Raw genomic sequence first — 27,235 nt, forward strand, 5'->3', positions numbered from 1 at the left:
CTTCTGAGCTTTCTCCCCTGACTCCTTCCTCTTAGCTCTCTCATCTCAGCCGCTTCCTCTAAACTCCTTCCTCTGAGTTTCTTTTTCTTTTAGTTCCTCTGAACCCCTTCCTTTCAGCTCCGTCCTCTGAGCTCTCTCATCTATGCCCCTTCCTCCGAGCTCCATTCTCTGAGTTCCTTCCTCTGAGGTCTCTCCTCTGAACTCCATCCTCTCAGCTCCTTCCTCTGAGCTCCTTCATCTGAGCGCCTTCCTCTGAGTTCTCTCCTCTGAGCTCCTTCCTTTGAGCTCTCTCCTCTAAGTTCCTCCCTCACTGATACTTCTTCTGAGCTCTCTCCCCTGACTCCTTCCTCTCAGCTCCATCCTCTGAGCTCCTTTCTCTGAGTTCCTTCCTCAGAGGTCTCTCCTCTGACCTCTCTGCTCTGAGCTCCTTCCTCTGAGCTCCTTCCTCTGAGTGCCTTTCTCTGAGGTCTCTCCTCTGAACTCCTTCCTCTGAAATCCTTCCTCTGAGCTCTCTCCTCTGAGCTCCCTCCTCCTACCTCTCTCCTATGAACTCCTTCCTCTCAGCTCCTTCCTCTCAGCTCCTTCCTCTGAGCTCTCTCCTCTGAGTGCCTCTCTCAGAGCTCCTTCCTCAGAGCGCCTTCCTCTGAGCTCTCTCCTCTGAGCTCCTTCCTCAGAGTTCCTTCCTCTGAGGTCTCTCCTCTGAACTCCTTCATCTCAGCTCCTTCATCTCAGCTCCTTCCTCTGAGCTCCTTCTTCTGAGCGCCTTCCTCAGAGCTCCTTCCTCTCAGCTCCTTCCTCTGAGCTCTCTCCTCTGAGTGCCTCTCTCACAGCTCCTTCCTCTGAGTTCCTTCCTCTGTGGTCTCTCCTCTGAACTCCTTCATCTCAGCTCCTTCCTCTCAGCTCCTTCCTCTGAGCTCCTTCTTCTGAGCGCCTTCCTCAGAGCTCCTTCCTCTTAGCTCCTTCCTCTTAGCTCGCTCCTCTGACTCCTTCCTCTGAGCTCTCTCCTCTTAACCGCTTCCTCTCAGCTCCTTCCTCTTAGCTCCTTCCTCTTAGTTACTTCCTCTTAGCTCTCTCATCTCTTTATCTTCCTCTGAGTTCCTTCCTCTGAGGTCTCTCCTCTGAACTCCTTCCTCAGAGCTCCTTCCTCTTAGCTCCTTCCTCTTAGCTCTCACCTCTGAGTGCCTCTCTCACAGCTCCTTGCTCTGAGTTCCTTCCTTTGAGGTCCCTCCCCTGACTCATTCCTCTCAGCTCCTTCCTCTGAGCTCCTTCTTCTTAGCTCTCTCATCTCAGCTCCTTCCTCTGAGCTCCTTCCTCTGAGCTCTCTCATCCCAGCGTCTTCCTCCCAACTCCTTCCTCTCAGCTCCTTCCTCTCAGCTCCTTCCTCTGAGCTCCTTCCTCTGAGCTCCGTTCTCTGAGTTCCTTCCTCTGAAGTCTCTCCTCTGAACTCCATCCTCTCAGCTCCTTCCTCTGAGCGCCTTCCTCAGAGCTCTCTCCTCTGAGCTCCCTCCTCTGAGCTCCCTCCTCTGACCTCTCTCCTCTGAACTCCTTCCTCTCAGCTCCTTCCTCTGAGCTCCTTCCTCTGAGCGCCTTCCTCAGAGCTCCTTCCTCTTAGCTCCTTCCTCTGAGCTCTTTCCTCTGAGTGCCTCTCTCACAGCTCCTTCCTCTGAGTTCCTTCCTCTGAGGTCTCTCCTCTGAACTCCTTCCTCTCAGCTCCTTCCTCTGAGCTCCTTCCTCTGAGCTCCTTCGTCTGAACTCCTTCCTCTGAGTTCTCTCCTCTGAACTCCTTCCTTTGAGCTCTCTCCTCTGAGTGCCTTTCTCACAGCTCCTTCCTCTGAGTTCCTTACTCTGAGGTCTCTCCTCTGAACTCCTTCCTCTCAGCTCCTTCCTCTGAACTCCTTCCTCTGAACTCCTTCCTCTGAACTCCTTCCTCTGAGTTCTCTCCTCTGAGCTCCTTCCTTTGAGCTCTCTCCTCTGAGTGCCTCCCTCACTGATCCTTCTTCTGAGCTCTCTCCCCTGACTCCTTCCTCTCAGCGCCTTCCTCTGAGCTCCTTCCTCTGAGCTCAGACCCATAAGCTCCTTGCTCTGAGCTCTCTCATCTCAGGCCCTTCCTCTGAGCTCTCTCCTCTGAGCACCTTTCTCTGAGTTCCTTCCTCAGAGGTCTCTCCTCTGACATCTCTCCTCTGAGCTCCTTCCTCTGAGCTCTCTCCTCTGAGTGCCTCTCTCAGAGCTCCTTCCTCAGAGCGCCTTCCTCTGAGCTCTCTCCTCTGAGCTCCTTTCTCTGAGTTCCTTCCTCTCAGGTCTCTCCTCCTAACTCCTTCCTCTCCGCTCCTTCCTCACAGCTCGTACTGCTGAGCTCCTTCCTCTGAGCGCCTTCCTCAGAGCTCTTTCCTCTTAGCTCCTTCCTCTGAACTCTCTCCTCTGAGTGCGTCTCTCACAGCTCCTTCATCTGAGTTCCTTCCTCTCAGCTCGTTCCTCTGAGCTCCTTCCTCAGAGCGCCTTCCTCTGAGCTGAGCGCCACCAGCTCGATGATCCTGTCCACGAGGACCTTCATGTCCAGGATGGGTCAGCACTCTGTTCCTCGGATTTGATGAAGCAACTCCGGTATCTCTCTCTCTCTGGGCCCGGCCAGGCCCCGCGGACAAAGGCCCGGCCACCAGGCGCTCGCATGCGGGCCCCAACCTCAGGCCTGGCTCCAGGATGAGGCCCCGGCTGCGCTTCACCGGGCGACGTCCTTTTCCTCTGTTGCTGTTTTGTCATAGAGGCTTGTTGAGCTGCTTTTGGTCTGACTCGTCACCTAGGACCAGTTTGCCTTGGGAGAACCCACTGGGGGGCAAGCCCCCCAACAACGAAGCTCCTAGGATCATTCGGGTACTCAAACTCCCCCACCACGATAAGGTAGCAGTTCAAGGGAGAGAATTCACCTACTATTCCCCCCCAAAAAAGTCATCAATTCCATATATGGTCACAATCCCTACGTGACAACTGAAGTGACCGTTTTAGAAAAGTGTTGGTGTCTCACCAGTTATCAGATTCCGTTTCTGTGCCGCTTTTTAAAGTCACTGTTTCATTTGATAAGTGTGTGTGTGTGTCCTGCGTGACGCTGCAATAGTACTTGGAGAAGTAACATAAATCTGATGACTGGTTTGGAAATAGTAACATGTTAGATTACTGGTTACTGTAAAAAGTGGTCATATTAGAGCAACGCGTTGCCGCCATCACTGAAACCGGTCCATATCCAGGCAACATGAAAATAGCTAAAGTTGTGTGAAACGTTGGAAATGAAATACCGACCTTGCGCTGCTCCCAATCCGCCAGAGGCTCAGTCTTGGGTTCCTCCGATGTTCTGAGGGTTCTGAAGGTTCTACGGAGAGCCTGGTTCCCTGCGGTCGGCTGGACGACCTGCTGCTGCTGCTGATGCTTGACCAGAGCTTCCTCCTTCGCAGCCACTAGTTTCTCTCTCATGTCCCAGCGAAGCTCCCAGTGTTTGTTGCTGTCCACTACATCTTATCAGTGACAGCCTTCAGCTGGCCGGACCTCCTCTCCATCAGGTCTTTGGCTGCCAGAGCTTCCCTGAGCAGGCGGTCCTTCTCCTCCAGCTAGGAGGCCATCAGCAGTTGCTGGGCCTCCAAAGCTCTCACCTGGGTGTCCTTCTCATGGTGCAAGCTGCTGAATTCCATGTTGTGTTGGTGGTAATGGAAGTGCGCCTCACGCAGGGACTGAATCCTGAGGGAATCTCTCCCACGGCGGTCCTCTGCGTTCTCCAGCTTCCTCTTGCTCTGCCTCCTGGTGTCCATCCTTTAAACAACCATTAAGAAACACTGAATCTGCAGCGGATGTTGGATAAATGCTGTGTCCTGCTGGCTCACTGTGTGACTGTGAAGGACTGAGTGCCTGCAGCCTGTATGGCAGTTAGAAAGGACCTGTGTGACATCACAAAGGAGCTGGCTGATGATGTCATCTTGTAAGTTGGTGCCATTGCAACCGCAGCTTGTTTAACTGTAATTCACCCACTAATCCCCCAAAAATCATCAGTTCCATATATGGTACAATCCTGACTTGAGAATTGAAGTGACCGTTTGAGAAAAGTGTTGGTGTCTCACCAGTTATCAGATTCTGTTTCTGGGCCTCTGACACCCACATGTCAACCTCTCTGAGCTCAACGGCACAACGTAAACAAATAAACAAATAGAGGCTCCCTTCAGGGTGTGAGAACCACAGACCACACAAATCTCAACTCCATTTACAATGAAAAGTGATCGAAGTACTTTGCAAAGTGTTTACTTCAACTATAACCAGGACATAGTGAAAACCCTCAGATCCTACAAAGTACAAATCAAATTAAAGCTACAGCAGCTTGAACGCTCCTCGCTACTTCAATGTCAGTTGGCGTATGTGTACTACTGTTTCAACTGTATTTCTTGAAATAGTTTTTGACTCATTTAGAGACTTTTCCGGGAGCTGTTAGACCTTTAACACCTTTATAACATTTTTTAAGTGTTTTTAGCCAATTTACCGATTAGACAGTTTTAGCTCTTCTTCATTACTCTTAAGTATTTCTGTCAGAACTGCAAGTGAAGCAGCAGGTTGTCAGTGACAGTAAATGAAGAAAACTCTGAGACTTTTCTTTATTTAGATTAATTCCTGCTTATCTTACCAAGAGGAGACTTTGGAAACTCAACTATTTTCTACTGAAGTGAAATATTTTACTGGATGTACTATGCAACTTTTGTTGACTTTAAATTTGTCTCCTTAAACCGTGAGGTAAGAGTCCGTTAGAAAGATTGTCTGCTGTGTAAATAAAATAAAAAGTTGATTTGAATTTAATTCAGAGAAAGCGTCATGGATCCACTGCAGCGGCTGTAGAGTCACTACAGAGGGAAAAGCTGATGAAAACATTAGTTTCTGCTCTACAATCTGTGTGGGAAGAAAAGTTTTATCTACAGTTTTATCTACAGCAAAACTAATATAACAAGGTGTTTTTAAAGTCACTGTTTCATTTGATGTGTGTGTGTGTGTGTGTGTGTGTGTGTGTGTGTGTGTGTGTGTGTGTGTGTGTGTGTGTGTGTGTGTGTGTGTGTGTGTGTGTGTGTGTGTGTGTGTGTGTGTGTGTGTGTGTGTGTGTGTGTGTGTGTGTGTCCTGCGTGACGCTGCAATAGTACTTGGAGAAGTAACATCAATGTGATTACTGGTTTGGAAATAGTAACATGTTAGATTACTGGTTACTGTAAAAAGTGGTCATATTAGAGCAACGCGTTGCCGCCATCACTGAAACCGGTCCATATCCAGGCAACATGAAAATAGCTAAAGTTGTGTGAAACGTTGGAAATGAAATACCGACCTTGCGCTGCTCCCAATCCGCCAGAGGCTCAGTCTTGGGTTCCTCCGATGTTCTGAGGGTTCTGAAGGTTCTACGGAGAGCCTGGTTCCCTGCGGTCGGCTGGACGACCTGCTGCTGCTGCTGATGCTTGACCAGAGCTTCCTCCTTCGCAGCCACTAGTTTCTCTCTCATGTCCCAGCGAAGCTCCCAGTGTTTGTTGCTGTCCACTACATCTTATCAGTGACAGCCTTCAGCTGGCCGGACTTCCTCTCCATCAGGTCTTTGGCTGCCAGAGCTTCCCAGAGCAGGCGGTCCTTCTCCTCCAGCTAGGAGGCCATCAGCAGTTGCTGGGCCTCCAAAGCTCTCACCTGGGTGTCCTTCTCATGGTGCAAGCTGCTGAATTCCATGTTGTGTTGGTGGTAATGGAAGTGCGCCTCACGCAGGGACTGAATCCTGAGGGAATCTCTCCCACGGCGGTCCTCGGCGTTCTCCAGCTTCCTCTTGCTCTGCCTCCTGGTGTCCATCCTTTAAACAACCATTAAGAAACACTGAATCTGCAGCGGATGTTGGATAAATGCTGTGTCCTGCTGGCTCACTGTGTGACTGTGAAGGACTGAGTGCCTGCAGCCTGTATGGCAGTTAGAAAGGACCTGTGTGACATCACAAAGGAGCTGGCTGATGATGTCATCTTGTAAGTTGGTGCCATTGCAACCGCAGCTTGTTTAACTGTAATTCACCCACTAATCCCCCAAAAATCATCAGTTCCATATATGGTACAATCCTGACTTGAGAATTGAAGTGACCGTTTGAGAAAAGTGTTGGTGTCTCACCAGTTATCAGATTCTGTTTCTGGGCCTCTGACACCCACATGTCAACCTCTCTGAGCTCAACGGCACAACGTAAACAAATAAACAAATAGAGGCTCCCTTCAGGGTGTGAGAACCACAGACCACACAAATCTCAACTCCATTTACAATGAAAAGTGATCGAAGTACTTTGCAAAGTGTTTACTTCAACTATAACCAGGACATAGTGAAAACCTTCAGATCCTACAAAGTACAAATCAAATTAAAGCTACAGCAGCATTGAACGCTCCTCGCTACTTCAATGTCAGTTGGCGTAAATGTACTACTGTTTCAACTGTATTTCTTGAAATAGTTTTTGACTCATTTAGAGACTTTTCCGGGAGCTGTTAGACCTTTAACACCTTTATAACATTTTTTAAGTGTTTTTAGCCAATTTACCGATTAGACAGTTTTAGCTCTTCTTCATTACTCTTAAGTATTTCTGTCAGAACTGCAAGTGAAGCAGCAGGTTGTCAGTGACAGTAAATGAAGAAAACTCTGAGACTTTTCTTTATTTAGATTAATTCCTGCTTATCTTACCAAGAGGAGACTTTGGAAACTCAACTATTTTCTACTGAAGTGAAATATTTTACTGGATGAACTATGCAACTTTTGTTGACTTTAAATTTGTCTCCTTAAACCGTGAGGTAAGAGTCCTTTAGAAAGATTGTCTGCTGTGTAAATAAAATAAAAAGTTGATTTGAATTTAATTCAGAGAAAGCGTCATGGATCCACTGCAGCGGCTGTAGAGTCACTACAGAGGGAAAAGCTGATGAAAACATTAGTTTCTGCTCTACAATCTGTGTGGGAAGAAAAGTTTTATCTACAGTTTTATCTACAGCAAAACTAATATAACAAGGTGTTTTTAAAGTCACTGTTTCATTTGATATTATATGATGGAGAAATAATAGAATTAGAAAGGTTTATATTCAGGTTGTGCATCATGTTTTTTTTTTTTAAGTAACTGTAATTATTTAATTAAATACTTTCTTTTGAAAACAAGTAATCAATAAAGCAACTGGATTACTTTCTTGGAGAGGTAATCAGCAACGAATTACTATTTCCAAGTAACCAAGTGAGTTTTCTTTACATCCAACCTAACAGGACAGTCAATAAGGGGATTATCCCTTCAGAGGGGAAACCTTCAAGGTTTTCTTCTTTGTTTTCCAGTAGTTTCTTCCGGTAGTTTCTTGTAGTAGTTTCTTCCAGTAGTTTCCTTCAGTAGTTTTCTTCAGTAGTTTTCCTCAGTAGTTTCCTTCAGTAGTTTTCCTGCAGTTTTCCTGGTGGCCGAGCCTCTCCTGCTGTCTCCTCCTCTCCGTGGCGCTGCTCTGGGAGGAGTGTGCGGGCGGGCGGGTCGTCACTGTGCGGGCAGTGCGGGGCTCCAGCTCCAGCTCCAGCTCCAGGCTCCAGGCTCAGCAGCTGGACACTCGAGGACATGAAGCCTGCAGACATGGACTGGATGTGGACTCTTCTGACGCTCGTCCTCAACTTCCAGCCCTGTCCCGGGTCGCCCTCCTCCTACGACCTCCTGCAGGGCTCCGCGGTGGCCCACAGACACAGAACCAGGTAGGGATCAGCGGGGTGGAGCAGCGGGGTGGGGGACCGGGGAGCAGCGAGGGGGGGACCGGGGATCAGCGAGGGGGGGGGGGGGGGGGGGGGGGGGGGGGGACCGGGGATCAGTGGGGTGGGGGACCGGAGAGCAGTGGGGGGGTGGGGTGGGGTGGGGGACCGGGGATCAGTGGGGTAGGGGACCGGGGAACAGGGAGGTGGGGGACCGGGGAGCAGCGAGGGGGGGGACCGGGGAGCAGTGGGGTAGGGGACCGGGGAACAGGGAGGTGGGGGACCGGGGAGCAGCGAGGGGGGGACCGGGGAGCAGTGGGGGGGTGGGGTGGAGCAGCAGGGTGAGGAACCGAGGAGCAGCGAGGGGGGGACCGGGGAGTAGTGGGGTGAGGGACCGGGGAGGGGGACCAGCTGGAGGAACTTTTCAGACTCAGGCCGGGGCTGCTGGATGTTCACGGTGTCCCGGTGTTGGAGCCCGTTAAGTCTTGTGTCTGCCTCCCAGGAACTGGTGCGCCTTCGTGGTGCAGAGGAACGTGAGCTGCACCGTGCAGGGGCGCGTGGAGAGCTTCCAGGAGCCCGTGGTGGCCGCGTGCCCGCCCTACCAGCACGACTGCCCGCAGCACGTCACGTGAGCACACCGTCATCAGAGACCGCTCCACAACACAACACAACATGTCAACAGACCTGGTTATGTCCAGAAGAATCCTCCTCTCCGATCCGTCTTATAGAAAATAACCTCATGATTCCTCTGATGATCGAAATGAGCCTCGACTCTTCATTTCACAGTTCCCAAGTTGTATGACCCAAATAGACGTTTTTACCACTTTGTTCTTAATAAAATTCAACTGGAGCCACAAAACATGTTTAACCTTTAAAATGAAGAAAACAGCTCACAAAGTTTAGATATAAGTACATTAGTTATATCAATATAATTTAAAACAGGAGACATTGATTACATTTTTTGTTTTTTGAGCAGTTTTAATGAGGTTTTACCTTTCCATCCAGTTATTAATTTAATCTTTTATCACCTTTTAACCCTTTTGGATATTTCGGCTGTATTTTTATTTTCTTTGGAGCCATTTTTTCCTTTTTCTTTTTTCTTTTGGTTTGACTACTTTTACCGTGTTTTTTTTTTAAATTTATTTATTTATTTGATCAATTTTTGATGGTTAAACCATTTTAACTAACTTAAGCAGGTGTTCTCTTAAGGTGTTTCAGAAGTCTGGTGTGGAAAAGTTAGGCCACATTTCAAAAATATTGAGTTGGTTCCATGTAAATGAACACGATTCGAAAGCCTAACTGAATCTGAGTTCTCTTGTTCAGATCCTGTTTGCCTGTTTGATTCACTGCTCGTCTGTAACCTGAGCTTCTCATATCGTCATGTAAACATCTGGAATCTTTCACAGTCTGTATGTTTGTGCTGCTCCCTGTAGTTGAATGACAGGTACAAATAGCTCTGTTTTGGATTTAAAGCTCCCACATTATTTTTCAACAGTTTCACTTTAGTGTCAGAGCTCCAACAACATTGTATTCAAAGTGTATTTCCCCAAATCCAGCCTTGTTTCTGAACTTCAGTCTAAAAGTCCCTCGAGTGACTCTACTGAGAACAGGCTGTTTCTGTGTCTGTACCTTTAAATGCTAATGAGCTGTGTCTGTCCGCACAGAGGCCTCTTGGGGAAAAGATCAGTGTTGCCAGATTGGGCTTCTTGGGGAGCCTGTTTGTGTTGCCTGTGTTCCTTCTTTGGTGCAGTTGTGTGTTCTTTATTACACACGATAATAATAGTTTTACAGTTTTAACATGAGTTTCTACAGAGGTAGATATTTGGGCTGGTTTTCATTGAGGTGGGCAGGTTTTACGTGGTGTTGAGGCTGGCAACAGTGAGTCACATCTGGCAACCCGGTAGAAGACGTTTCATACAATGTGCTAATGTTTACGGTGGATTTCGCGCTATGGCTCATAGAATTGCCGTCGTTCAACCAAACCAGTTTGAAGCAGAATCTGAGGCAGAAGGAGAAGCTTCTGAAGAAGTTCAGACTCTGCAGCTTCAGAATAGTTAGTTAAAATTATAGTGTGTCTGAAAATGTTACTTTGGTTTGTCGTATGTATTGTTACGGTTACTACCAAGTAGCTAACGCGAGCTCCTGCTCACAGTACGGCTAACTGTCACAGCTTTTCATATTCTACTGAATTTATTCACTATATCAGTAATCTTTGTAGTTTCTACCAGTGTGAGGGTCAAATTGAGTATAACTATCAGAGGGAGTGGTCATTTCCCTACATGAGGTCATGAAGGGAAAATAGTGAACCATCAGAAAGTGAATGGAGCGTGTCATCTGCAGGTTGGTGGTTCGATTCCCTTCTCCTCTGGTGCTTATGTCTGAGTGTCGACAGGTAAAGACTGAAGCTCAGGCTGCTCATAGACGTGTGTGTGTGTGTGTGTGTGTGTGTGTGTGTGTGTGTGTGTGTGTGTGTGTGTGTGTGTGTGTGTGTGTGTGTGTGTGTGTGTGTGTGTGTGTGTGTGTGTGTGTGTGTGTGTGTGTGTGTCAATGGATGAATTCTTTGTCATCTTGTAAAATAAAGTTCTGCATTATGAAATCATGTGGAAACCTCCTCATAAGGAGCTGTTGTATGAAAGTCAAATCACAGTGTGTGTCGTTCTCTGGGCGATAAGAATAAGAATTGTTGTGCTTCTTTGTTAGTGGCACATTTTTCATCATTGTGTTTTCTTCTCTTTGAAGAGGTAAATAATATTTTATACCAAATTAGCGCAATTTGATTGAAGGCTGATTCGACATAACACAAAGTGTTGTGTTGTGACTGGCTGGTCGCTGCAGATCCAGGCAGTGACTGGTTATAGTTTTGTTCAGGAAGACGTTGTTTTAATAATCTTTGTGAATCATTGTCAGTTCCAGGCACAATCAAGTATCTGGGGTTTAGCTCAGAGATTTATCTTCACAATTACAGAGAAACTCAGCTGGAGTGAAAAAGTTTCCTGGAAGCTCGTCATTCTTATGTCACCGGACTGCGTTTCCAAAACTCTGTGCAACGCAACAGGAGCAGGCAGTGAGAAAATACCGCCCGCCTGTTATCACGTGAGCTTCAGCCTGAAACACGTTGCTCAGAGCGGCCGTGGTGTTTTCCACCAGGGTTTCAGTTTCCATTGTTTCCGTCTGAGCTGACTTATCAGCAGCGCTGGGGAATGTGAAAAGATGATTGTTTTAGACATCAACTTTCCAGATGGGGAGCATGACATGACCCCCGTCTTCAAGGAACTGATCTCATCTATTGTTTCTGAGCGAGTTGTTTTCTGTGGCTGGAAAGCAACATTTTTCATTTCCAAATGTTAAAACAGAAAAAAAAAAACAGGCTGTGAGGATTGCAGGTATTAACACTTTGTATAGAAAACCTTTATCATTCCACTATTTCTTCTTATGTACTGTATATAACAACATAACTCAAATTTTGAAAGTAAAAATTTTACTTTGTGTTGGTAAAAGAAATTAAACATTTTTTATGACGTCTGTCTTATTTTCTAGATACAAAACTCGGTTTCAACCCACATACAAGACCGCCTACAAGACTGTAACGGCGCTGGAGTGGAGATGCTGTCCTGGGTACCAGGGACCGTCCTGTAAAGACCTCAAACCGCCGGCAGACGGACAAACAGTGCAGGGATCACAGACTTTCCCTCTATCGGGTCATGGATATACAACCAGACACGTACAGAGTATGAAAACATTCCTACCTCCACAGATACAGGACATAAAACTTTGTTCCAAGGATTCAGAAATTATTTTAAATGATTAAAGATAGACTGACATGTAGATAGTGAAGATACTAAAGATGGCTCCATCACACCACTGCTCCTGTAAAGTGTCTTTCTCTGTTTACGATAAACAATTGAACTAAACAACATCCTCTGACTATGTGTAACGATAAAAACTAAGAGCTTTCTCGATGGTTTCAGGGCCAGAGCGCCGAGAGACAGCACACCATGAGACGAGACACGGCGGGGCCGATAAAGTGCAGCTTCTGGAAGGCGAAGTTCAGCGTCTGTCTCAGACAGTCCAGGATCTCCAGTCGGCATTGACAGGGTTAACTACCACCCTCCGCACAGACCTGCAGGATGACACAAAGAACATGTTGGTGACACTTCTGAACAACATGCGCCCGCCTGACGGGGGCTCGGTGGCAGGAGCAGAGGACACACCAGCAGTGCTGGACGGTCATCAAGCAATGAGAGGAGGGATTGCAGGAGAAAAGGCCCTTGAAAAGATCATAGCCCGGATGGACGATATCAGTAATTCATTGAAGAGCAAAGACGAAGCTCTGGAGGACTTAAGAGGGATTGCAACAAATCATGACGGGCAAATCCGTGTCCTGATGGACGCCTCTCAATCGCAGACTCTGGCCGTTGCGGATTTCGAGGCCATGCAGACTTACATTGATGGAAAAATGGAGAAAATGAAGAAAGAGCTTGACCTGAAAGTGGAAGAGGAAGTGGCCAAGGCCCAGAGCTCATGTAGAGACAAAATCCAGACGGTGCAGAAGACCTGTGAAGACAGTGACGATCAGGTTGTGCTCAGAATGACCAAGGTGGTGGAAACGAAAGAGGCTGAGCTGAGGAAGGAGATCAGGACGTTGCGTTTGGACATGGCCGCTGCAGACGGACCTGTTCGAACTCAAAGGCAGACGGATCCGCCTCAAGAGGCAAAAGAGCACGGCAACCACAAGGACCTGTGGCGAGAGATCGATCGCATAGCAGAGGCTCACCGCATCCTTAATGTCCGCATGGACAACGAGCTGGCGCACATCTCTGCGCCTCCGGAAGCCAACGACTTTGGACAGTTGATTGAGGAGCTTCAAGCACGTATAAATGTCACAGAGCAAAATGCAGAAACACACTGTTTCTACATTGAAGAGAAGCTGACACGTACAATTTCAGAGGAAGTGGCAAAAGTTCAGAAACTTCTAGAAGGACGTTTGAACGGCATGGAGGACCAGTTCACAAACGTGTTGGCAGAAATGAGCAACAACTCTTTCCTGGGTATGCTTGGCGACTCTGTGGAGGTCAACAACAAGTTCCTCCACCAGACTTTGGAAGATAAGGTCAGTGCTCTTGAAGAGCTGTGCTCTGTGGGGTGTTCCAAGTCTGGAATTACTGGAGGAGGAGAAAATTCGGCTCCCGGGACGTCTGGACTCGGAATCATTTTGAAGGACCTGAAGCAGTACCAGAGCAACCTGAACGTTCTAAACACAGATGTCAATTCCAACATGGACAAGCTCAGGCAGCTGGAGGAGCACGTTCAGAGGGAGTTTGATGGGTATGAGATCCGTGTGAAGACAATGGAGCATTTTCAGAAAGGACTGATCAATCTCCAAGAAAACGTGCTGGGTCTTGCTGGAACTGTGAGCTGGATAAACGGGTCCCTTAGCAGGTACCAAATGGACATGCATCAAATGCGCTCAACATGCTGCAATGCAAACCAGGGTGGTGCTGAAAGCCACCAGCAGAACAGCTGGGCTTCAGGTGACACCACCAACCATCAGGTGGAGCAGCTGGAGGGGAGACTGGACACGCTCAGTAGACAGATGTCCTCTGAGCTGCAGCGCTGCACCCAGAGCACACAGGGTGCCGCCGCTGGAGTCTCGGCCTTGGACCACCGTGTAAACAAACTGGAACAGGCGTTTGGACGGTTAGATACTATTTCCGGCAACGTCAGAGACTCGAAAGACGGGCTGAAGGACGTGGCTGCTAAAGAGCCAGGTAAGCTGCCTTTTCTGGATATTTTGATGTCGTAGATTGTTCAGCTTTCAAATGAACCAACTTTAACATGAACATCAGTCTCATTCATAGAGCACCAACATGGGCGTCCCATTCCTCTGTACATTCAAAAACTGAGGGGATTTATGCACAGAGGGAAAAAAAAAAAAAATCATATAAATAAATATATATATATATATATATATATATATATATATATATATATTTATATATAGCATTTCATAATTCATTTCACCTTCATAATCGGCATTCAGAGTAAGTTAGTCTTTCCATGCCTCTATTCTCATTTGAGATGTGTGTTTTTTATTATGTGTATTTTGTGTTTTATTTTATTTTATTTATCCACAGGGTAATCTTTCAGAGGTGAAAGTATGAATTTTTATCTCTTGCAGTGAAAGGCCATCGTAGCTGACAAACTGTCACATTCCTGTCCTCCAGCTGTGAGATAGGAGTCTTCTTAAGAGAGTGGTTGTTTTGCAGCAAAATTTAAATTAGATGAAAATGTCTAATTCCATATAATTCAGTAAAAGCTTCATGGAGCCACGAGAGAGAGGCTGAAGAGCCACGACTGCAGGTTGCAGACCTGAGTTACAGAAGAGAGAAAATAATACGACTGCAAGCAACAACCGAGCTGATGTGAGGCTGCGAGCTAAACCTCACGTTGCAGTTATGATGGGCGTAGGAAGTGGAATTGCCCAGTTCCATTATCAGAGGAGGGACGGCACAGAAAGAGAGGACGGAGAGGAGAGAGCACCCACTACACGGTTCATAGTGACCCTGATCGGGAGCCTCTGTCTACCTTGTTCATTGTGGCTGGAGGGTGAAAGCAGTATTGTGGCACCAGCAGCAGTGCTGGGTTCTGACCACCGTAGTAGTCTTAGTTGATGTCCCAGTGCTCATGGAGCAGGCGGCCTGCCAGGGACTCGTGGTTTTTGTGCATTGGTCATGAAAGTAGATGTGATTGCAGTGTTGGTTAAAGTCAAGCTGAATTTTAAATTGAGAGCACAACTTTGTGTCAGAAGGAAGCAGACAACTTTGCAAAAAGAAACAGGTCACTCAAAGAAAATGTGCTTTTTCCACATGACTTTTACCCTTTGAAAACTGAAAGAGTGAAAGTTGTGTGTGAGTCCACTACCGAATGCCTGTGGCAGGAAGTCTTTACGCACTGAGAATTCACATACAACACAATGTCATTTAGGAAGAATGTTTATTACACGACTGCCGTCAGTCCTGAGCTTTGGCTGCGGAGCTAATTCACCACAATAGTATGTGGCTGGTTGTTCTGAGAGGTTTCCTCGCTCGTTTAATGTCCATGGATATTTGAGAAACAAGTCCGATCCTTACGAAGCAGGTGCACTTCAGGCTCAGGTTCAGGTGGATCTGGTGGTTACCAATAACACGTGATTTAGACTTTTAAAAGTGAAAAGTGAAAAATAAAAGCCAACAATAACAAGTTAATAATTTAAAAAGTATTTACTGAGTGCCCTATGAATAGATGATGCATGCTGGCGACTTCTGGATGAATGAAGTAGTTGTGTTGGAGTGTGTGAGCTAACGAGCGCCGGGCGTCATCGGCCAGTACAGTCATCGTGACGAGTGTGCCGACGCTGATTAGATTCAGATTCTGGCCCGCTGTTCACAGGATTCACACATTTAGGCTGTCAAACACTGAAAAGACCCCAAACCAGTTTGTTGGAGGAAAAAAAAAATCCTCATAATCATTTTATAAGTTCCTCCGCTCACTCCCAACTCACGAGTGTGTCAAGTGTGAGTTCCATCTGTGAAAACACAAACTTTTCCTGGAGATAATCCTCCATATAATGTTTTCTGCTTGCTTGGTTCACGGCGGAGGCTTGAAGGAAGGATCGGATCCCGTGAACGGCTGCAGGGTATTTCCCAGAGTGGGAGGACACGGGTTCACTGGGCCTCCGCAATGTCATTCAATCTGTCCCGGCACCCAGAGGCAGAGGCCCACATCGCAGATTTCCTGTGGCTGAGATTCATGTTGCCCCAACAATTTCCACCCTTTTTCCTTTTTTTGTTTTTCATCCCGGGAATGAGACGAGTAAATAGAGCCTTACATTTTTGCAGTTTTAACTGCAGCAATGCTGAGAGCTCCTCCGTCTCCAACATGCCTCTTTCACCATGACATAGTCTTTATTATTCATACCACAGCACTGCAGACCTCACTTCCCCCATCACACACACGCACACGCACACGCACACGCACACGCACACACACACACACACACACACACACACACACACACACACACACACACACACACACAGACACACACACACACACACACACACACACACACACACACACACACACACACACACAGACTCCCCTCCTCCCTGTCCGACCTCCAGAGATTCCCGTCGGGTGACCTCAGCCTGATGCGAACCGTCTGGTCCTCATTATGTTCCTGACTCACTGCTGGAGCCGGGCTGGATGGAGACGGGCTCCACACCCAGGACCAGATGCTCCGGCTGCCCTCGGCTGTGATGTCATGACGGGGCCCCATGATCGGTGCCGCCCTTTCTTACACCATCGTCCCAAACAATGGTGTGATAGAGAGCTGAGGAAAGCTCGAAGGCATTTCATTTCACAGTCTGCCAAATAAGGCCTGCGATGTCCAACATGTGAAGCTTGATTTCATTACCGAGCGTCAGGCTCTCTCCCAGCGGTGGGTGGACCGAGTCAGAGCCGCCCTCGGCCCCCCCAGCCCTCCTTCTGACGTGGGTCCATGTCGTATTTTCTCTGTTGTTTCTCCAGACATCCTCCGTCTCTCCACTGTGTAATTGGATACCTCAGGTGAGTGAGGAGCAGGGCCTGCTGCGGCGCCTCTCTCATTAGCTAAACTTTATCGTGAGCAGCCGTTTCTTGTGCGCAACACGATCGGCGAGGCTCTGGAGAAACTGTCAGATGTCTGAGGTTGTGTTTTGAAATGAAAGCAGCTCTGTCACACCTGCTCTCACCTGTCCTGCCTCACGCTTTAATCCCACAGCTCATCGTCTCACACACACACACACACACACACACACACACACACACACACACACACACACACACACACACCATCCTGACCCCAGTCAGCTGAGTTTGAGAGAAAAGCCACTTTATCATGAAGGGAAAATAAAAGAAATATTCATTTTATACAGAGAGGCATGTCAGACATGAGCCTGGGGGCCGAGACTGATCCACACAACTGAGTTAAGTATGGGGATTCATGTGTTTCAGTCAGAAGACGCAGGGAGCTGTGAGATCAGAGGTGAGCTGTGAAACAGGATGTTTTCCTCATCAAGTGTCGGTGGGACTTCAAAGAGCGAAGCTTCTTACACATCAGTGGTTTTAATAGAAGAAGACATGAACATTTCAACATATGCAACTTGAAGCAACCGCTTCAGCATCTCTCCTATGACTGACTTGATCACACACAGTGTGTAGTTATGAGTGCTCCGCCCTCACAGTGAGAAAAACCCAGGTTTGAATCCTACTCGGAGGCTTTGTTGTGGAATTTGCATGTTCTCTCTTTCTAGAGCCGCGGTCCCTCCTCGCTGTTTGTGCCGGGGTAGAACGGGGCGGGACGGATTTTATTGCAGCCCCACTGACAAAAGTCGTGGATGGTGTGAAAAAAAACGTGACGAAACTGTAATGAATGAAAATGTCTGCCTATTTTAACAAGGAAACTTCCCATTTTGATAACTGGCAGTTTCTTAATATCACTGTGTGACTGTGATGTACTGAGAAGTTCTAAATTTGAGACACAGTCTGGGATCTTAAGTTGTGATTCGATGGTCCTACTGCAGAAGTCACTTGGCCACTGTAATGACTGGCGCTCCGCCTCCCGACCAATCAGTTCTCTTGTAAAATGAGCTGCCCATTCTGAGAAGAACCCGTCCTCGTTGTTGTGCAGTGAGAGAAGCACTTAAAGGAGGCGAAGGGTTTTTTGGGACAGATGCAATCCATTTGAATTAATATAATAAATCTTGGTCGCTGAGCTGTCAAAGATGTTTTTGTTCTTGTTCTTGACTGTTCTGGTGTGTTTCGCTCCACTGGGGTTGATCTGAAATAACGAGGTTAATAGTCACACCTGACAGGACTGCAGGAACATGAATTTATGGAACACACGGCCAGCGCTGTCACGGTGAGGAATTGATATTCCAACACAAAATGCGCTCACATGTGGGAAACCTCAAAACAAGTGGATGGAAAATCTAAACTGAAAGAAGAGCAGTGAGGGAGTTGAACTACCGAGTTGTTACGGTTAGTTGTTAAAGCTTATCAGGATCACGAATGTCTGGAGGAGCCAACCAGGTAAAAGGCTGCTGATGATAAAGTTTGGCTAATGAGCTCAAGCTACGTTTTGTCCTTCAGAAACCTACCGCTCACAAGGCTCAGAGACAAGACTTTTCCCCCCCCCAATGATTCCTCCATGAGGTCTCCACGGGATAGAGCTTTCCCGCAGCTTTAAAATGAGGTAGTATTTGTGTTGATACGTGGGTTAGCAAGCGAGCTACGAATGTTTTTGTGTGTTTTCTAGCACAAGCGGGAGACCGCCCCAAGATGGCGGCGCTGTAGGCACGTGGCGTCAACAGGCACAGATAGAGCGTGCATCATCTAGTGTTTACATCTATGGTCAGGGGTATTCAGCACTGTCCCCATAGGTCATCAGTGGTATAGCTGTTACTACAGATTTACCCATTGAGCTAGTTGTAGCTGTTATGGCCGTTTTGTCTGTTTCGCTCTATAATCTCAGTGTTATCATTTGATCTCATATCACAAACAGTGAAAACAAGAGAGTGGATGATCATCACTCCTCTGTGCATGTTTGAATCAGAGTGAGGAAACTTTTAGCTGAACTGAGCAAACCCCTGCTTCTGACTGTGCTGAGAAATGAACACAATCATGTAAACTTAGGCAGAATTACCTGCTTTTACCGGGTCACCGGAAAAAAACTATGAAGGTTTTCTTACTTCATCAGTCTGTTGAGTGCAGGTTGGAGGTGGTAACATCTTCAGTGTCAATATCGATAGTTTTCAATAACTTTAAAGATTATTAGTAATGGAGGTCATCGTTATGGAGTGAGACTGAGGCTCTGCCACAAGAGCCTTTGTTCTACCTTTTGTCCTCCATCCACACAGCACCTCGAAAATGACTCAAATCGATGTAGTACATAATAAATGTGTGTAGGGGGCACTGTAACTGCCACAGAAATACACCAAAAACTTGAAAAACTGAGAATCCATCAAACCTGACCTCTGGCCTTATTAAACTGACCAGCGTCAGCAGCTTGTGCAGCTTCAGCAGCTTGTGCAGCTCCATCTGGAGCAGCTACTCCGTCACTGTTGTTGTTCGGTGACGTCACGAAGATTTCGCGGAGTGGTAGGGCCATGACATCATCGTTTTTAGCAAATGTGCATCTTGTCCGTCCACACGTCAAAGCCGAGGCGACATTTTACAATTTCTCCTCCCAGTTTTCAAAAAGAGCAGTTCTCAGGCTCCTAAACGCTGCGCCGTGAGGACGACCTGAGATAAATGATGCGGTTCCATGAATCGTCGCTCTCGTGTGGACCGGGCCTGAGTTACAGTGACTCACTACTCCACCTTGTGGTAATAAAACGGTTCAATGCGACGGGATTATAACAGTTCAGTTCCTCAGTAACACGATCCTCAGACGATATCACATTGGATCTGTTGAGTTTAGCCATTCATAAATAATTGACAGTATTAAGTGCGTATGAATAGAAAGCACCAGAAAGTCTCAGAATGTAGAAAGTGCCTCTGATGATGAGTGATCAACCACTCTGTTGCATTTTTATGTCCTATTTTCAATCTGCTTCTCCTCAACCTCCCTTTGCTTGGAGCTGAGCCCAGTCCATCTCAAATAACTGTCAGACCTTTTTTCACCTCCTTCCTCTCCCCCCCTCACTCCCCGCTCGCTCTTTTTCTGTCCAAATTTTTTTCTTTAATTTGTCCTTCCAAGAAAACGAGAGGACTTCTCCCTCCTGCTCCACCCACACTGTGAGAAGTTGAAGGAATAAATAGAGTTGGAGGCAAGCTGCAATGTTGTTAGAAGGAAATACAAGGAAAACATCCACGTTAAAGACTGGAGGAGTTTAAACTCTGTGCTGGGAAACAATAGAGAAGCTCCCCGATGGGAGACGTGAGGCTGGAGGAGGTGGTTCCCTCTCTGAGCTGAAAGGCATGTAGACACTGCAGGGAGTCCCAGAGCTCCACCAGGTGGGACCTCTCACTGCTTCACCTCCTTCCTGTCACCTGTAGGAAGAGAAACACAGTGGATGAAGACTTCTGACGTTGGGGGGGTTTGGATGATTTGTGGTCACCATGTTGCCTTCTGCTGGTTCTGAGTTTCTGAAAAAAGACGGATTAAACTCCAAAGCAGTCACAGAGAAAATATAAAAACACAAAAAGGTATAAACGAGCTTAACGGGATAAAACAGCTAAAACCTTTTTTTACAAATTGTAACTGCATTTCACAAATGCAACATAATCTTCTGTGGTATGTAAAATATAGAATTTATAAAATATTATATAGAAACCAGGAGCTTTATGAGCTATGCTATCTTCATTTTAAAGGATAAACATGTTTAGTGGCTCTGGATGAGTTTTCTGTGGTTTAAAGAGAGACATTCGTCTATTTTAGTTGTGGAGTTTACAAACGTCTGGTCTACGTCCTCTGAAACGCCACCTTGTGGTAACATAGGTATTACAGGACTGGGTTGACCCACAGCACTGCACCATAATCAGGCTTTTCTTTTCTGTTTCACTCCATTATTTTGAATATTTAAAGTTTCTATCGAATGCTAGAAGTATAATACTTATGTTGGATGTTTCTGTTTAATCAGAAACTTTCAGAGGATAGATTTTCTCTGATCTGATGAAGGAGGCAGAGCATCAAGACGTGACATTTCAGAAATCGGATTTTCTTCTGCCTGCTGAAACGAAAACATTTTGGTTAGCAAATAATGAACTTTGCTGCGAGGAGACGGTTGAGGCCAGGCTTTCTTTCAACACGGCGGAACCTGAGCGTATACAGTGAAGCTGTTAATGCGCCTGAAGAGCATCAAATAGAAGAAAGGTGTCCACACTGGTTCAGCCGCCTGCTCTGATCTGAAATCATTGCTTACGTCTTTCACTCTTTTGATCAGGGAACCGCAGTCGGATTCATTCTGAAAGATATTTGATCTGCCAGGTGTTCTGATAATCAAAGACTGTGGAAGACTTGTAAAGTGAAGACTGAATTCACTGCAGTGAAGATATGTCATCCCATCTGAAGAATAGAATAGAAATAGAATATCTTTATTGTCATTGGAATAATGCTATGAAATTTAAAGGCGTCAAGCCCTGAACAGAAAGTATGAAAAACACCAGCAAACAGCCAAGACTCGTTTATCTTCTACTTCAGATACGTAAACGGACAGACAGAAAGTTTTCTGTCTTCATTTCACATATTGTGATCGTTACTTTTAACAGTGCAACTTCCTGCCATCATCATCGTCATCATCATCATCATCATCATCATCACTGACTGCTGCTGCTCTTCTTATTGCTATTTTACCAGTATGTTGATTGAGTGGCGCCCTCTGGTGAAATGAATGAAAAATAGGGTGAGGGACAGTTGTTGTCAGGGTCAGTTGTTAAGGTCAGTTGTTGTTTGGGTCAGTTGTTGTTAGGGTCAGTTGTTGTTGGGGTCAGTTGTTAGGGTCAGTAGTTGTTGGGGTAAGTTGTTAGGGTCAGTAGTTGTTGGGGTAAGTTGTTGTTGGGGTCAGTTGTTGTTGGGGTCAGTTGTTGTTAGGGTCAGTTGTTGTTGGGGTCAGTTGTTGTTGGGGTCAGTTGTTAGGGTCAGTAGTTGTTGGGGTAAGTTGTTGTTGGGGTCAGTTGTTGTTGGGGTAAGTTGTTGTTGGGGTCAGTTGTTGTTAGGGTCAGTTGTTCGGGTCAGTAGTTGTTGGGGTAAGTTCTTGTTGGGGTCAGTTGGTGTTAGGGTAAGTTGTTGTTGGGGTCAGTTGTTGTTAGGGTCAGTTGTTGTTGGGGTCAGTTGTTCGGGTCAGTAGTTGTTGGGGTAAGTTGTTGTTGGGGTCAGTTGGTGTTAGGGTAAGTTGTTGGGGTAATTTGTTATTGGGGTCAGTTGTTGTTAGGGTAAGTTGTTGGGGTAATTTGTTATTGGGTCCAGTTGTTGTTGGGGTCAGTTGTTGTCAGGGTCAGTTGTTAAACTCAGTTGTTGTTGGGGTCAGTTGTTGTCAGGGTCAGTTGTTAAACTCAGTTGTTGTTAGGGTCAGTTGTTGTTGAAGTATTCAGGCTGTAATGTTTCACAGCTTGAAGGACTCATGTCTGTTTCTGTTTCTGTCCAAAGAGCAGAAACGAGCCTTCATCTTCACATTGTGACTAAATTAACTGCATTTTTATGGTCTTGCCACCATCTTTTTTTTTCCAAAGGAATGACCTTCAGACCAGCGCGGCCGGCCTCTGTGCCGGATGCGGCCCAGACCAGGCCCAGAATCCCACAAATCCACATCCCTTTCATCATCCCTCCTCGGCCGGCCAGCCCCGGGCAGCCGTCCAGCCCTGTGCAGCCCAGCACACACACGCTCCAGATCCAACCTGGCAACGCCGCTCCGCCCGTCATTCCCAACAGGCCTGTGGTGGAGAAGGGCGAGGCGGGACCCCCGGGGTACGTCCGCAGGGTGACGGTGCGACGAGGCTCAGAACACTCGTCCAGAGAGCCTTTCACAGGGTTTGCTGGAGCACCAGGTGAGGAGCGGGGGGGGGGGGGGTCAGCCGAGAGGGAAGGGGGGTGGCGGCCGGCAGCAGAGAGGGGAGGGGGTGGTGGGGGGCAGGAGAGAGGGGAGGGGGTGGCGGGGGGCAGCAGAGAGGGGAGGGGGTGGCGGGGGGCAGCAGAGAGGGGAGGGGCAGCGAGGACCATGGCAGAGACTTTCTGTCAGCTCGATCCAAACAGAGCTTTCCTGCAGCCGGTCTGCTCATTTCATCAGACACACACACACACACACACACACACACACACACACACACACACACACACACACACACACACACACACACACACAAGGTGGAAGGTACATTTTAACACAATAAGTGAAAGTCAGTGTAAACATGCTGAGTTTCACGGTGGCTGGTGATTGGCTGGTTTGACAGTAGGAAAGCTGCAGCAGGTCCTCAGTTCTGGTTCTGGTAGTTTGGTTTGTATTTGTCCTGTTTTCCCTCACGTGTCCACGTCTTTATTCTCATCAGAGTCTTGTTGCTTGTGATCTTTATACTGGCTTCTAAGAAATGTAGTTTCTCTTTGTGGAATAATTCCTTCAATTTTTACATCCTGAACAAAGAACAATGAACTAACTGGTTTTCATAAAGAGGCTGGTTCTCAGTCTGACCCCATAAGGTTGAGTCTTGGTCCTGGTTGGACCACCTAATGGTTGAGGTGTCCAGTCCTTGTCCTGGTTGGACCCCGCTCTGCATGCTTTAGGTCTCTCCCTATTGTAACACACCTGATTGCAATGAGGGCTTTTTTTTACCAGCTTGATGATGACATCATCATGAGATTCAGGGGTGTTGAAGCAGGGACACCCCCACCCCCCACCTCCACCCCCACCCCCACATCTTTAGGCTTTTATAAGTAGAGCCACAAGAGGCTTTGTTGATGTGCTTGATTCATTTAAAACATGCAGAGCACTGAGTAAAGGAAACACATGTAAGTATGGGTGTGGCAGTAAGGCTGGCAGTGTGACCCGCCTCACTGTGTTCTCAACACCTGCAGCTCCTGCAGAAGCCCAGGGTGCCTGGACCTCCATCCATCACACACCTGGTGACGCTCCAGGTAACGGCCCTTCTGCTCCAGCCTCTTCACAGGAATACAGAGATCTAGCTGCAGTGCAGTAATAAAGGTGTGTGTGTGTGTGTGTGTGTGTGTGTGTGTGTGTGTGTGTGTGTGTGTGTGTGTGTGTGTGTGTGTGTGTGTGTGTGTGTGTGTGTGTGTGTGTGTGTGTGTGTGTGTGTGTGTGTGTGTGTGTGTGTGTGTGTTCAGCTTCAGCTTCAGTCTCAGCTTCAGTGGACAGTCTGGAGCAGTACTCCTTCTCTGCCGGCCTCACACAGCAGCCCTTCACTGGGGACTTCGGCATCATTCGCTTTAACAGGGTCCTGGTCAACGACGGGGGGCACTACAACCCCCACACAGGTACACACACACACACACACACACACACACACACACACACACACACACACACACACACACACACACACACACACACACACACACACACACAACTCATTAGCAATACCATCCAGTGTTACTATATGTTTAGATAATTTCTCTGTCATATGTTTTGGGCAAAATATAACAACTTTATAAGAAGAAGAGCAGAAAGTTTCAGCTCATCCAGGCTTCTCATATGACAAGTTGATCAGTAACATCTGGTTTCACTGATAAATAGATTTGTGTATCATCTGCATCGCAATGGAAGTTAATGAAGTGTTTCCTGATAATATTGCCTCCAGGAAGCATGTCTCAATGTGAAAAGTACTGGTCCTAATACTGAACCCTGTGGAACTCCGTGGTTCATTTTAGTATTTAGTCAGACCATGTGGTTGGACATGAGACTGTGAGGTTAGACATGAGACTGTGTGGTTAGACATGAGACTGTGAGGTTGGACATGAGACTGTGTGGTTAGACATGAGACTGTGAGGTTGGACATGAGACTGTGGTTTGACATTAGACTGTGAGGTTAGACATGAGACTGTGAGGTTGGACACGAGACTGTGAGGTTAGACATGAGACTGTGAGGTTAGACATGAGACTGTGAGGTTGGACACGAGACTGTGAGGTTAGACATGAGACTGTGAGGTTAGACATGAGACTGTGTGGTTTGACATTAGACTGTGAGGTTAGACATGAGACTGTGTGGTTAGACATTAGACTGTGATGTTGGACATGAGACTGTGTGGTTAGACATGAGACTGTGAGGTTAGACATTAGACTGTGAGGTTAGACATGAGACTGTGGTTAGACATGAGACTGTGATGTTGGACATGTGACTGTGTGGTTAGACATGAGACTGTGAGGCGGGACATGAGACTGTGATGTTGGACATGAGACTGTGTGGTTAGACATGAGACTGATGTTGGATATGAGACTGTGTGGTTAGACATGGGACTGTGAGGCTGGACATGAGACTGTGAGGTTGGACATGAGACTGTGTGGTTTTACATTAGACTGTGAGGTTGGACATGAGACTGTGAGGTTGAACATGACTGTGAGGCTGGACATTAGACTATGAGGCTGGACATGAGACTGTGAGGTTGAACATGAGACTGTGAGGCTGGACATGAGACTGTGAGGTTGGGTCTCAGCGGTCAGTCTTAGCACCAACAGGTTGAATGTTTTGCCCCCCAGGGTCCTTCAGTGTCCCGGTGGACGGTCGGTACCTGATCTCCGGTGTGTTGACGGCCCGGCAGGGTGACCATGTGGACGCTGTGCTGTCCGTGTCCAACCGCAGCGTGCAGCGGCTGCGCAGCTTGGGGGGGCCGGTCGGGCCCGCGGGGCTGCAGTGTGGTTGCGGGGGCACAGTGTCCTTCAGCCTGGTTCTTCCCCTGAGGAAAGGAGAGCGCGTAGGGCTGGTGCGGACCGGCGGGCAGCTGGCCACCACCGAGGCCCGAGAGATCCTGTCCACCTTCAGCGCCGTCCTCCTGTACACCCCGCGGGCCAGCAGATAGCCGCCGCACGGCGCCGCTCACGTGGGACAGGAGGGACACGGGACTGTGGCGTCCTCACCGCCGGAACACAACCAGCCGGACACTCGTAATATATTTGACCGTTACTCAGAGCTTTTCTACCCGTCTTCAAAGTTTTGTGTAAAAGTGTAAATGAACTTAAGAGTAATCCGCCACCGTGCTTTAGACTAGAGACCAGACCAGACCAGACCAGGTACGGTCAGTGGGCCACAGCGCCCCCTGGTGGCCCCCTGTAGCTCCTGACCGGCTCCAAAAGGTCAACGACAAACACAAATAAAGTGAAAAACGAGTGTAAATAATGCATGCAGATTGCTTCACCTTATTTCTAAAGACCGGAGGTTTATTCTTCAGCTTCGTCTTGGTCTTCACTGTGCTGCAACGCCAGAGTAAAAACTCAACTACTGACGTCCTCAAACGCTGTGGAGTTGCATGTGGCTCTACAGTTCCTCTGCAATGGCTCCATGAAGCTGTCACTAAGTTATAGTTTTGTATTGTCTTTTGACTCAAATAAAAATGGTAAAATAGTACTAAGGAAAAGAGAACTCCTGGAATGAAGTGGGTTTTACTTTAACTTCACTTGAGATAAGAACAGTGGACATTTTATTCTCTTTTCAGCTTTTGGAGCCATTGAGTCTCTGTTGGATTTTCATGTTTCTCTACAGATATCATTCAAAAAATTGTATCCATTCACCTCCAGCTGAGAGGTACAAGTCAGTAAAAAAAAAAATATATATATATAGAGGGAGAGAGAATTTTTTTTTTTTACTGACTTGTACCTCTCAGCTGGAGGTGAATGGACGCAATATATATATATATATATATATATATATATATTTAAATAAAGATAAATTTTTATTTACATAGAATACAGTGGAAGTTTCATGTAACCGCTATAGAGGGACTCTAGGGCCGCTACAGAGTGACTGTAGAGCCACTACAGAGGAACTGTAGAGCTGCTACAGATGAACTGTAGAGCCACTTCAGAGGAGCTGTAGAGCCACATGTGGGTGCAGAGTGAAAAGATACTGGGAACCGACTGGCTGCACCGTCCCGTCAGGAGCAGCAAATGTTTCTTAGATTCCAGCACATCGTTCAGAAAACTCCGTTCCTTTGATGGAAAACTATTGCATATTGTCAATTTCAGCTTCGAGTATCTGAGTGAGTACAACCTTTATAGTTTGCACTTCATGTTATGAAAGGTTTGATTATTTTTCACAATTTATATGATCCGAGAACTTTAAAGTGTTTTTGCATCATCTTTAAAAATTCTGATCCATTAAGATCAGCTTTAACTTATTGGAATTAAAATACAGTACTTCCAGTCAGTATAAAATGTTCAATGAGTCCCAGTCAATGTTTCCTTTCATGTCATATTTCTTAGAGGGACAAAATACAAATATTTGAACTAAAACCAGAAAATAAATGCTTCGAATGAACCAGCGTTAATTATTGACATAAAATAAAAACGATACCATTTTTATGTGATGTGGGAAATACGTTCATGGCAGATCTAGAGCAGCAGGTAAATACCAACAATCCCTTTCTCTGTGATGTAAAGAACACAACATATTGTGTGCATTTAAAAGCGTACGTCATGGTCAAAATATGGCATTTAAAGGGGCGAAACAGGTTAAATAAATGAGTATTTGATATTAAGCCATTCAGAAACAATCATGTAGAGCAGGTCAATATTTATAACTTTGTGTTTGTCCAGAGGTTGATGAATGTATTTGATGTAGCAAACTGTAAATCACTGACATACAGCAGCTGCAAATTTTAAATGACGTGTTTTATATAATATGTTGAACTTAAAATGTGTTTGAAATGTTTCTTCCCTATTAAAAGTACTTTTAAGAGCCGAAGTTGTCTTGAAGTTAAAATAATGAGCCTTGTGGAGGTAACCTGAGCTTTTATAGTGAAGAGAGAAACCTGCAGCCAGTCAAGAACAAGACG

The 27,235-nt window shown here is 46.7% G+C and overlaps 1 protein-coding gene across 2 annotated transcripts; it reads left to right on the plus strand.

Moving 5' to 3' along the window:
- Positions 1-7,507: 7,507 nt before the first annotated feature.
- On the plus strand, positions 7,508-27,140 carry emilin2a (elastin microfibril interfacer 2a). 2 transcript variants are annotated; one of them, XR_013935315.1, is made up of 9 exons: positions 7,508-7,728; positions 8,225-8,350; positions 11,260-11,450; positions 11,691-13,490; positions 21,973-22,287; positions 23,309-23,368; positions 23,576-23,725; positions 24,945-25,701; positions 26,272-27,140. XR_013935315.1 is itself a non-coding variant. In XM_080462426.1 (8 exons), the coding sequence occupies exons 1-8, from the start codon at positions 7,598-7,600 to the stop codon at positions 25,262-25,264; spliced, it is 3,093 nt and encodes a 1,030-aa protein (XP_080318552.1). In that variant the 5' UTR covers positions 7,508-7,597; the 3' UTR covers positions 25,265-25,998. The 2 variants fall into 2 exon arrangements, 1 of the variants encoding a protein (XP_080318552.1); XM_080462426.1 differs by lacking the exon at positions 26,272-27,140 and having other exon boundaries at positions 24,945-25,998.
- The last annotated feature ends 95 nt before the right edge of the window (positions 27,141-27,235 follow it).

Source organism: Lipophrys pholis (genome assembly GCF_963383615.2).
Source record: "Lipophrys pholis genome assembly, chromosome: 1".
NCBI classification, from domain to species: Eukaryota; Metazoa; Chordata; class Actinopteri; order Blenniiformes; family Blenniidae; genus Lipophrys; species Lipophrys pholis.